Source organism: Lutra lutra, chromosome 10, assembly GCF_902655055.1.
Source record: "Lutra lutra chromosome 10, mLutLut1.2, whole genome shotgun sequence".
Lineage (NCBI taxonomy): Eukaryota > Metazoa > Chordata > Mammalia > Carnivora > Mustelidae > Lutra > Lutra lutra.
Genome location: NC_062287.1, coordinates 45871319 through 45884010, shown reverse-complemented (window position 1 = coordinate 45884010; position 12692 = coordinate 45871319). Strand labels below are relative to the sequence as shown.

The 12692-nt window shown below is 37.0% G+C and overlaps 1 protein-coding gene across 2 annotated transcripts in view; it reads right to left on the bottom strand.

Annotated features, from left to right (window-relative positions):
* Window positions 1-12692, bottom strand: part of DLG2 (discs large MAGUK scaffold protein 2) — a 2065329-nt gene that overhangs the window by 1537447 nt on the left and 515190 nt on the right. Inside the window, exon 2 of one of the 2 annotated variants that reach the window (XM_047691090.1) lies at window positions 6008-6082. The exons of the other annotated variant lie outside the window; for it this stretch is intronic. Within the exon in view, the coding sequence (XP_047547046.1) occupies window positions 6008-6082 (75 nt within the window). The remainder of the gene's footprint in view (window positions 1-6007; window positions 6083-12692) is intronic. 2 annotated transcript variants of the gene reach the window in all.

Genomic DNA, 12692 nt, shown 5'->3' with positions numbered 1-12692 from the left:
ATTGATTTCCCATAGAAGAGAAAAATTACTTTCATAATCTGGAGAGACATGGTAGGGAAATGTTAAAATGATTTAAATTAAAAGGAGTATCCAACTCTACTCTTCAAAAATGGTCTTTGTAACTCAGAATATAAACATCTCTTGTTAATATGACACTCTTACATCATCAGCTCTTGCCTGTCAAAGAGCAAGATGTTTCTTTTCAAAAGCTTCAGAATTTCTGCTTTCAGAGTCTTAAAAAAGACGTTTATTAACTCCTAGAACTTTTCTCTGTCCTGGCCTAAATCCTTTTCCAAAGAAAGGATCCTTCTAAATAAATTCAAATAAATAGCCCTAAATTAACAACTAGTAACTGCCTATTTTTTTATGTTCCTCACCAATTCATCCTGCCCCACTCACTTCCTTCTGGGATGATCTATCCTTTTCTTTTTTTTCTCTTACCACTCACCAAGCAATGGCTACATGCCAGGTTCTATGTTAACACTTTCTTGCATTATCACATGTAAATCTCAAAATATCCTGTTGTAGATGGGAGCGGGAAGGAGACAAACCATAAGAGACTCAATCTCACAAAACAAATGAAGGGTTGCGGCAGGGGTGGGGGGTGAGGGGGGTGGGGATGAGGGCGGGTGGTTGGGTTATGGACATTGGGGAGGGTATGTGCTATGGTGAGTGCTGTGAGGTGTGTAAACCTCACGATTCACAGACCTGTACCCCTTGGGTTAATAATACATTGTATGTTAATAAAAGATAAAAAATTAAAAAATATATCCCGTTGCATGTATAAATTCAAGAGAGGATAAGTAAAATGTCTGAGGTCACATGACTAGTAAGTGGCGGAGTTTGCATTGCAAACTCTTAATCAGTTTTAAAGTTTGCATATCTATTACCAAATATTGCATTTTCTGTCTTCCAAAATCCATCTTGAAGCAAACCTCCATCTCCATTCTGTACATTCATACCTTTTCTTTTCTTGAGAGAGAGTCTGAGTGCGGGGAAGGGTAGAAAGAGAAGGCGAGAATCTTAAGCAGACTCCATGCTCAGTACAGAGCCTGACACAGGGTTCAATTGTACATCCCTAAGATCATGAACTGAGCAGAAATAAAAAAGTAAGACACTTAACCAACTGAGACACCCAGGCACCCCATAGCATTTTGTCTTAGCATTTTATAGCATGTATTATCCAGCATAATGATTATTTAAATGTATTGTTTCCTGCTTTATCTTAAAGAATACAAGGGTTTATAACTTAGAAAATGTACTCAGCAAATGCTTTTTAAATGAGTAGATGAAAGTTGATGTAGTCAGAATACAGCGTTCTAATTTGCAAATGTTAACATGATTTTTGAAAATACTTCACATATCTATTTATGGGTGAATATTATATAACAAGAGAGATATACAGGTATAACAATATTCATGATAATCTCTATAACAGCAGGGACTTTTGGAAACTCCTCTCATTGCATTATTTTTAAAGTATGCAAATATGCAGAGAAACAAAGTGATTATTGTAGACAAACCATATGTATTTACATATCATATTCCAAACAATAAAATCACATATTACAGTCATTTCTAAGTAATGCCCAATAACTAAGTTTCATTCCTGAAAGTGAACAATTCCGTGCATAAGCCATAACCATACTGAGTGGTCCAGACATTTAGGCCTTGAAATGTAGCAGCCACTCAAGCCTCCTGCAGTTGGTCGAATCTAAGGTTCTTAGTTTTTAAGCACCAGAAACTAATTCTTAGCCTAGTTCACCCCAGATTCAGAGATCAGCCAGTTTTCACCTGAGTCCCAGAACCAATGGGTCTCTTTCATTTGCTTATAAGTGGCAGGGGTTCAGGTAACTACTGCTCATATTCATTTGACTGTAAGACCCAATTAAATTTAAAGCGTAGAGGTGAAGAAGGATATCATTCTAGTCCTTAATGCAGCCATACAAGGAGAGAGAAATTAAAAAATAAAACTGTCATGCTTTTTGTTAGGGAAGATATTTTATTTACGGTTATTCAAAAAGTATAAATATGTCCATGTTTCTGTATAATTACTGAAGGTAAAATTTCTATTCATCTTCAACCCTAATTTGTGCAAGTTCGTCCTGGCTAAAAGGAAAAGTCTTTAAAATACCTCTTAGTTTCATTGTTACAGAGGTGTGGAGTGCCAAAAAAAAGAGAGCATACAGGAAGAGACTAAGCAAATAGTAATAGAAGCCATTTTCAAGGCAACATGGAGCTGGTGACAGGCATTTGCAGAGCAATTTGCAGAGAAAAGCATTCTTAAAAAAACCAGTGATAAAAGCTCTGCACTTAAAATGAACCTGGGTGGGGCAAATGCACACACAAAGACCGAGACGTTTTTGGAAAAAGTAATAAAGCCCAATTATAAGGATACAATCATTTCAGAGCAAAGCACCAAGGAACAATAATAGAGCATCTGGAAGAAAAATGTAGGAAGCAATCAAGTAAACTTAAAAACGCACAAAGATAACAGACTATCTATTAACAATGTAAGTATGCATTAATTTATTTATAACTTGCTTCAGTCAATGAAGGATTTGAGATAGACAAAACATTCTCTTAAACACAGGAGGCTAAGATTTTTCTATTTCCTGAGAAATGAGAAAATGGAAATTAATACCAAAAAGACTATACATTTTATATGTATTTTTGTTTTATAAATATGCTTATGCTAGTTGTATAGTTAATTATTCATATTTCTAATTTTATAATGTGGAGTAAGTCATTACCAAATTATTCTTTGGTCATTTTTTATGTACCCAAGTGTTGTATATAATTAGATATTTGGAATAAATAGAAATAGACTATTTCCATTATTAAATAAACTACTGAAAATTCTCAAAATCTCAGTGTTCTCAGTATTTCTTCCTGTGTGTGACTACCACTCAGTATGTAAATGCTATTGGGAGCTTCATAAGTGCTGCTGACTAGGGGTATTCGTTAAAGTGGGGTTTTTTTTTTTCCTTCTTTAGTTGCAAATTTTAAAAAAAAATATAGGGGAGCCTGGGTGGCTCAATAGGTTAAGCCTCTGCCTTGGGCTCAGGTCATGACCTCAGAGTCCTGGAATCGAGCCCCGTATCAGGCTCTCTGCTTCCCCCTCTCTCTCTGCTTACTTGTGATCTCTCTCTCTGTGTCAAATAAATAAATAAAAATCTTTTTTTTTTTTAAATTACACTTCCCCAAATAAACAAAATAAAAACAAAATCTAGAATAACTTGGAGGGGGGGAATGTAACTTACTGATAATCAGCAGATTATTGGGACCTTTTCACAAAATCAAAGAGAGATTTGAGTAAGCAGAATCTCAGAGGGACAGGTATAGAGCAGGCCTAAGGATTTCAACAGCTGAGGTTCACAGATGATTTTCCAAACTATTGTCATTTGTATGATTCAATACTATTGAATATCAGTTTGGTATCTCTCTAGTACATATTCTAAATTCCCAGGAGAGAGAATCTAACTGGCCCAGGAGAGATGAGATATTTACCCCTAGATCAGTCAGGCATGGCCAGGGACAGACTCACATAGCCCAAACATGGACCTTGAAAGCCTACCTTTGTGGATCAGGGTTACTTACAGAGAAAACAGAATCATTATGAGTTGTCAGCTCCTCTGGAAAGTGTCTGCCCCACTGGGAAATGTAATTACTTTTAAATAAACAGCAAAGGAAATCTATGAAACCAGCAGCTCTTAATTCCACAGCAGAAATAAGAAGAAACATCTTTCTGATGTTCTCACCTGACCACAGAATTGAGAATCAGACTATTTGGCATTTCTGACTTGTGCTCTTCAGGAAGAGTCTTAAATGTAGTCATCGACTTGGTCACAAATTTCCTATAAACAGAAAGACCTAATCTGGGATTTCTAGATCCTACAGGGTCCAAGTCTAAGGTAATAATAAAAGATGTATTATTTTTAATAATCCAAAAGACATAATTCTAATAATAGATTTACTTGCCGTAAGACTGCACAAAATAACTAAATAACTAAATGTCAAATTTCTGTTATTTGGGCCTGAAATTATCAGTGTAGTAGAGGATCAGCTACTAATCAGAATTCTTTTTTTTTTTTAAGATTTTATTTATTTTTTTGTCAGAGAGAGAGAGAGAGAGAGCACAAGTAGGCAGAGTGGCAGCCAGAAGCAGAGAGAGAAGCAGACTCCCTGTTGAGCAAGGAGCCTGATGTAGGACTCAAACCCTGGAACCTGGGATCATGACCTGAGCTGAAGGCAAGCCGCTTAACCCACTGAGCCACCCAGCCGTCCCCTAATAAGAATTCTTCCTAGTGTTATATATTGATTGTCTTTGATAAAATGGGAATACTATCTTATTTATCTTCATACTTCCAGCAACAGTCATAGCGCCTGACACAGCTGAATCAAACCACTAAATTTGGCTTAGGTTGAAACAAAATTCCTTGAAACACATTCTCAATCATACTCTGTGCAGGAAAAGTGTAAAATGACCCTTGAAAATAAGAAATGGAAACCACCCACCCAAGAAGGTAAAATACTACAATTATTCCTCTTCACCAACAAATATAAGAGCTATAGATAATTTAATAAAACTTACTAAAGAGGAAGTCAACAGACTGAAGTCTCATTCATTGAACTTGCTCTCACAGAGCACCTACCACATACCAGGGATTTACCTAGGCACAGGTACACGAGGACCCTGAATAGCACCCAGTCTCTGCTGAAATAGACTTACGAATCACTAATTATGAGATAATATCACCAGGGATACAGTAGAAGGAGTTACTGATGAAGAAACAGAATTATTAAAACTCATCCTTTCTCTGGCATCAGCAGAGTCCCTTAGCATGCACGCCCCTCTGACCATCTGCTCTCACAAGTGTGACATTTTTATTCTCCAAGTCTCCAGCAAGTCTGGGTTGCCTCCGCACTGCCGGAATGCCTCCAAAATTTAGCCACACCATCTCTCATTCATTGAAAGTGATCCCACATTCTCCTCCTTCCATAGATAAACAAAAACAAGAAGCTTCATACTCTTACGAATCAGAGTGAAAAGTAGGCTCCCCCAGGCCTACTGCATTAGAAAGCACTCCTAAGTAGTGCTATGATAGCCCAGCTTCACCTTCCAGCAGCTTCTATAGCAACAATATATGACGGTATTTAAGAAGCTCTGCATATCATTTTACATTGCTTGCATGGTGGGTCAAATGAGGGGAATGCCCGAAAAGTAATTTTCAAATTCCTTGTCTCCAACACACACAAATTATTTTATAACAGGCAAACTGTCAGTTACAGTACACACATTCCCCAAAGGAACCATTGTCACATCTATTAGGCAAAGCATGTATGGGAGAATATCATACAAATCAGCCACTTCTTCACTGACTTTTCTTTACAGTGTAGTAGAATGAGTTCATGAAAAGAGTCAGGGTGTCTGGGATCTATTCCCAGCTTTACAATTGATACACTATTCTTACTCCCTTTGCATTTAAATCTCCCATTGGTAACATAGGGATAATGACATAGTACCTGTCTGTTTCTAAGGCACTTGAAAATTCTCTGATAGAAGATTTCACACAAATGCAGAGACCATTATTATACCAGAAAGACTTGAAAATTCGAAATCCGTGTACTCATCACTATTAAATAGTCAACACAACAATGACAGAAGAGAAAGCATCCTTCTCTAAAGCATCTAAAATCAAGTATTGCTGAATATGCAGCTACTGAAAAAAATACATGTGCAAATATATTCATTTTAATGACTGTCCATCCAAATCTAAATCATCAATAATCCATTTAAAAAATCTTTGGCAAATTATCCTGACTCCTAAACAAAACAAAACAAACAAAAAAACAAAACACATAAATCCCTGATCACAGATATTTCTTACAATGCAGAGCTTTCTGGGAAAAAAAAAAATCTTTCTAGAATCTCTGGAAGGATTCTAGCCCATTCCACTAAGGTTGTTCCAAAATAGAAAAATAATTCTCCTTTAATCACACTTACAGTACAGTGGTGGACAGGCATCCAAGCAGGGGCTTCCACTGAACAATTCTGGGCTGGGCATTTGCCTTGGTTTTGCTGCAAATAAGTAAAAGTGATTGTTATATCTTATATATTATGTGCAGCAATATATACAAGCTGCCATATCCATCATCAATATGTTTATTACATTATTTGCAAGTATAGGAGAAGGCTTTGAGAATGATTTTTTGGTGCAGTGCTGCAGAAAACTAGGTATGTAATTTCTACTCTTATTAGGGCATAAGAAATCATCCTTTGCTTTTCCTATTACTCTAAGGACTGGATTTTGGGCACTAAGCTTCCTCAGCAAGTGGCCTTTCAGGCCCCCACAGGACCCATCTGAGAACCCTCCTAACCCAGAGGCAAAACTGGTCTTCTTTCCTTTGGGCTTCCAGACAAAATTGATACACACTGTACCCATCCAAGATCACTTTAGTCAAGGTACAGATAGACTTGTTTACCTGTTTCCCCTTCCTGATTGTGAGCTAGTGGTGATGATTCTCTCTGGAGCATTTCATAGAACCCCAGAATGTACAGTCGTTACAGAACAGATCTTAGAGGTCTTTCTTGTCACAACAGAAAATGAGGTGCAAAGAAATCAAACAAGGAACATGAAGATTTGACACTGTAAGCCATTTGCCAGGCACTTCATCTTACATAAGAAATTTATCTCTAGCTAACCTATTCTTTCGTTATAACTCTTATAAATTATTTCTAATCGGCTTTTTAGAAAGAATGAAGTGCTTCACTTTCACTAACAATACACCTCCATCCCTGTAATAATGAGAACAGATTAGTGTTAAAAAAGGGGAGAAGGTGATTCAAATAACATATCTTTTACCTTTTATTTATTTTATTCTACACTCAATTATAATATAAACAGACTAATAATAATGTTACCAATAGTCATTAAAAAACCTAGCTGTGATTTATTGAGCTACTAAATATGCTGAAAATTGTTCTAGATCCATTATTTTATCACTAGTCACCACAACAAATATAGATAGCAGTATTTTTGAGCCCATTCTACAGGGGAGTAAACTGAGGCTCAGAGAGGCTAAGCAACTTGCCTAAAAGCTACCCTACAAGAAAACAGCCTTGCTAGGATTGCAGCAAGAAGCTGACTGGCTCTGACCCCCATACATGTTTCCTGTGTGAGAAGCTGCCTCTGGTATTTTTCATTTTCTATCTGTTTAATGGGACTTAAGACATGTTATCAGCTAATATGTTTTCATGTTAGCAATGACCCTAACATTTCTGACCTAACTGGAATAAAATATTGGGTTCAGTACTTACACTAAGAATTATTTTTTGTGATTTACAAGTTTTTTAGAACAAACTTTATTTAGGTAATCTATTTTTAAGACATCACTAAACTAGGGACGCCTGGGTGGCTCAGTGGGTTGAGCCGCTGCCTTCGGCTCAGGTCGTGATCCCGGCGTCCTGGGATCGAGTCCCACATCGGGCTCCTTGTTCTGTGGGGAGCCTGCTTCTCCCTCTGCCTCTGCCTGCCACTCTGTCTGCCTGTGCTCGCTCTCTCTCTCTCTCTCTGACAAATAAATAAATAAAATCTTTAAAAAAAAAGACATCACTAAACTCTAAAGGGCCGTTTGAGTGATTATTGATAAAGTCACCATAAAAATACACTTAGGCCATCGATCCCCATGCTCGTTTTTCTTGTTTAAATCAAAATATGACATATTGTACCAAAAGGGTACATGAGGTACACTCAACCAATGTCAGATGACCACAATTTCAAGCTAAGCTCAACCATGTACTTGCTGTAATAAGCTCGTCTGAGTCTTGGTAGTCACATCTGTGAAATAGTGTTAGTATCTCACCTTATTCATATAAATATTATTAGATGATACATATAATTTCACCCCAAGTCATAACCACAATCTGCAAGGGTGTTAATAAAACACACAAAGTAACAGGATAATCTTATCTTCCTTTTCTGATAGCCTAAGCCAGATAAATAAATATAATTTATCTACATATGAGCTTAAGCTTTTTGAAATTTGAAAATATTATTAAAATAGTGGTTAGGGCATGTGGGTGGCTCAGTTGGTTAAGCAGCTGCCTTTGGCTTGGGTTATGACCTCAGGGTCCTAGGATCCAGTAGGCTCCCTGCTTAAGGGAGAGCCTGCTTCTTCCTCTCCTTCTGCAGCTCCCTCTGCATGTGCTCTCTCTCTGTGTCAAATAAATAAATAAAATCTTTAAAAAATTTAAAAATTAAAATGCTAGTTATTATTATGATAGGGAACAAACTGAGTGTTGATGGAGAGAGGTAGTAGGGGATGGGCTAAATGGGTTATGGGTATTAAGGAGGACACTTTTTATGACAACCACTGGGTGTTGTATGTAATTGATGAATCACTAAATTCTACTCTTAAAATCAATATTACACTATATGTTAACTAGCTAGAATTTAAATCAAAACTTGGACCAAAAAAGCTAGTTATTATTATTTCCAATCATGAGAATTCATATCAAACAATGTTAACAATGAGGAATGTCTCCTTTGTACTAATTTATTATTGTTATTATTATTAGTAGTAGTAGCAGTAGTAGTAGTAAGCTTGTTTCATATCTAGATAGTGTTTATTTTTATGGAGCACATGGCAAAGAGGTAAATAACAATTGAGCTATGCTTGGGTGGAGGAATATAAGTACTCATAAAGTGTGAGGGGACTAAAATAAGTAGTATCTGAACTTCCAGGGATGAAGCATGTAGTAAAGAAAGATGGAAATCTGAGTAAGTCTCTCTTATTCCATTACTACCTGAGTTTTGGATATGAAGACTTTCCCATTAGTATTTTATTTTTTTTTTTAAGATTTTACTTATTTATTTGATAGACAGCGAGAGAGGGAATACAAGCAGGAAGTGTGGGAAAGGGAGAAGGAGGCTTCCCACTGAGCAGGGAGCCCAGTGTGGGGCTCAATCCCAGGACCCGGGGACCACAACTTGAGCTGAAGACAGTCGCTTAACGACTGAGCCTCCCAGACGCCCCCCCCCCCATTAGTGTTTTAATCAAGCAGATTAATCCATCTGTGAAACTTTGGGAAAGTTACTTTAAAACTTTAAACCTCACTTTTCTCATGTATAAAATAAGAGGGTTTTTATTAGATCCACAACTCTATGTGGGGAGAGGAAATTTCATTCACCCATGAATCTTTTCCAGACCTCACATTCCTCCCAAGAATTTAATATGTTCTGTCTTCCAAAGGAGTGTACCGTCCATTTGAAAACCACCATCATTCTGATCTACTGTTACCATAAGATATAGTTATTCCTCTGAGTCTGAGTTATAACAAAGGTTGAGAACTGCCAGTAGAGATGGTCTCACAAGAGCTTTCAACTCAAGTGTAGTTATTGAAAACCGTAACCTTTGGTTTTACTTAAACCTTCCTTCTACTTTGAAAGAAGAAAGTCTAACAGGGGTCAAGGGATTTGCCACAGTAGGTACTGTAAAGGGCTTAAAATTCTTCCTTTTTCCCTGTAAGTTTTCATTCTCCTTTTTCAATATTGTTTCTAACATTTAATGTGTTCAGAAGAGTTTAGGGTTATCACCTAATTGGAAGATCCACACCCGTTATAAGGCCATTTAGAAAGACAACTAATACTAGAGGAAAGTGCTCTTTCAACCTACCTTTCAGGTAATTCTTAACCTATAAATCAAGAGGGAACATTAGAATTCCCTAAAGGGCCAAGCAAGATTTTAAGATAAAAGTTGGTAACAAATTAACCCAGAGACAGAGCTTTCCCTTCCCCTTCTCTCCCATCCATCTACCCTGGATATTCATACCTACAGATTGTATGTGACTTGATTAGGATTTAGTGTTTGCAATGCTAACCCTGGAAAACATGTTCTCTCTAGAGACAAAACTATCAATGGGTTTTGATTTTTTTTAAAATACTATGCTATTTAGACAAGTTGATGTCTCCAAGTCTCTCATCTTCCTTGGTTGTCTTTTTCTGACTATAATATCTTGACATATTTCATTCTGGATTATCCTGAGCAAATGAGCCAGATATGCTGGACAATTACACCTCAGACTGGTTATGTAAATATGTAACTACAGAGGATTTGAGTAGTGACAAACACTTGGCAAAGAAAACTCTAAAGATTTTCTACCCAATGAATCCCATCTCTAGAAAGAGAGAGGATTTTTTTGAATATCAGCAGCTTGTGTCTGTTAGAGTGCTTTGGAGTTTACAAAGTATTTATGTAGATGTTTAGTCATTTAATCCTCCAAACAAGTTTGTGTGTGGCAGGGTGAGAACTGATTCATCCAAACAAAATTTTGACCTAAATGTTTCATTCAAAACAGCATGCTCTTCTAAAAGCAGAGAACAAGCTGAAAGGTTCTATTGTAATAGTCACAGTAAAATGATTCTTGTAATCACAGGGTTTTTTCCTGGGTGGAGAATTGTCTTATGATAGTACTATGCACATACTCATTCATTCCTTTATCCAACCACTCATTTACTGAATATGTATTATGTGGAAGATACCATGCTAGTTATATAGGGAGATATAAAATTTAGAGGCATAAAAATTTAAACAATTATTCTTTCTTCAAAGAGCTCCCAAACTTTTAGGAGATACACTATAGCATGTTACATTTAAAACAGGGTTAAAGGGCTGCCTCGTGGCTCAGTCAGTTAAGTGTCCAACTCTTGATTTCAGCTCAGGTTATGATCTCAGGGTTGTGAGATTGAGCCCTGCATTGGCTCTGTGCTCAGCAGGGAGTCTGCTTCTCTTTCACTTTCTCCTCCTCTCCCTCTTCCCCTTCCCCTCCTCCTGCTCATCCTCATGCTCTCCTTCTCTCTAAAATAAATAAATAAATCTTAAAAAAAAAAAAACAGGGTTATATGAGCATTCATCCATTCACGTAGTTGGTCAACATTCACTGAGAAATTAGTATGTGCCAGCCACTGTATTAGCAATAAGGATATACCATGACTCAGTCTCTGTCTAAAAGAAGTTCTGAGTCTAAAGAAGACAATGGCCTTATAATCATGCAATTATAAGGCAATTAATTGAGATGATATAAATAAAACATGGCATGGGCCAATCAAAAAGACCGACCTCACTCATTTAGGGGGCAGGAATAAAGGATGAGAAAGGGTTAAGAAAAATGGCACAGAGAAATCTAGGACACAGGTAAGAGTACTGAACTCTAAATAAGGAAGGGCTTAACAGAGGAAATACTTCAGTTTCCAGTAAAGCTTTTAGAAGGGAAAGGATGAGTAGATGGCCTTTGAGGTAAAGGTCACCATGTATCATCTACAGTTGAATTAAGGAATTCTAGGACTTGGTCAGAAAGCCCCTTGGTTCTGGGTCTCAGAAACCTAGGACTGAGGGGAAAGAATTGTTCTATGCTACACAGACAGCTGACTTCTGCCTTCCTCTCGTTTATCTCTACTTCACAGGGAATGCATGAACAACAGGTTGTGGGGGAAATAAGTCTTAAGAAGGAGTAGACAGACCTGGGCAGATCCATTCCTGGTCCTATACAAAACACAAGAGGCTCAGGTCACCTGGGTGGCTCAATCAGTTAAGCACCTGCCTTCAGCTCAGGTCGTGATCCCAGAATCAGGATGGAGTCAGTCTTGCATGGGCCTCCCTGCTCAGCAGGGAGTCTGCTTCTCCCTCTGCCCTTTACCTCCTCTGCTTCTGCTCTCTCTCGCTCGCGCTCTCTCTCCCTCCCTCTCTCTCTCTCAAATAAATAAATCTTCTTTCAAAGAAATCCACAAGAGGCTCTCCTGAGTTAAGTCTATGGAAAAGTACTTGAGATACCTTTCTCATCTTTTTGAAACTCTCAGGTGCTTGACAGGTGAGGAAACGGACATGAAAACATGATGTTCAAATGGTAAAACTAACTGGTTTTTGCACGGCTGAAATAAAATGACGTGTAATAATTTTTGTGCAAATGAGCTGCGAGCTGTAAGGTAGTTTATAAATGTGATGAGTAATTATATTTCCAGTATTAGTTATTATAAACATTAATATAATACTTAAAAATTAGTTCTTCTTTTTAAAATGATTAGAAAACACATTTTCTGACTTCTAGTTCATTATATGCTCCAGCACATCGAGAGTTAAGGAAATTTCCCAAAAAATTTGAAAAAAAAATACAAAACTTTCAGTATGCATCCAAATCAACAACTTCATAGATATATAAATATAGATACAAAAAACACATATACATAAATAAATAAGGTGTGTATATACATACATACATAAATGTTTATATATACACATACGTAGAAATAATTTATTTGGGCAAATAAAGTTTTCATCCAGTTATTTTCCTGACTTGCTATAAAAAAATGTATAATTTTAGAGTAAGTTGTTAAAGAAAAGGAGAAAATCAAATTTTGCCAGGCACAGTAGTATAGGCACAAAATGTTACATTGGTAGTCTTGTCTTAAACATCAAGACATGGCAAAAATGAGATTCCAAGGAAGGTGCTATAATTTCAAAGGAAATTACCAAGAACTACTTTCAGGTCTCTGAACCCTTATCTATAATGAAGTTATAGAAGGGTTATGTGTTTGGACGTTTATAAAGGGATTTATTTGCAGAGGGGTTGAGGGGGGTGAAATCTCATTTTTCTGTTAAATTACTGAATGAGGCTTCAATGGGCATACACCTAG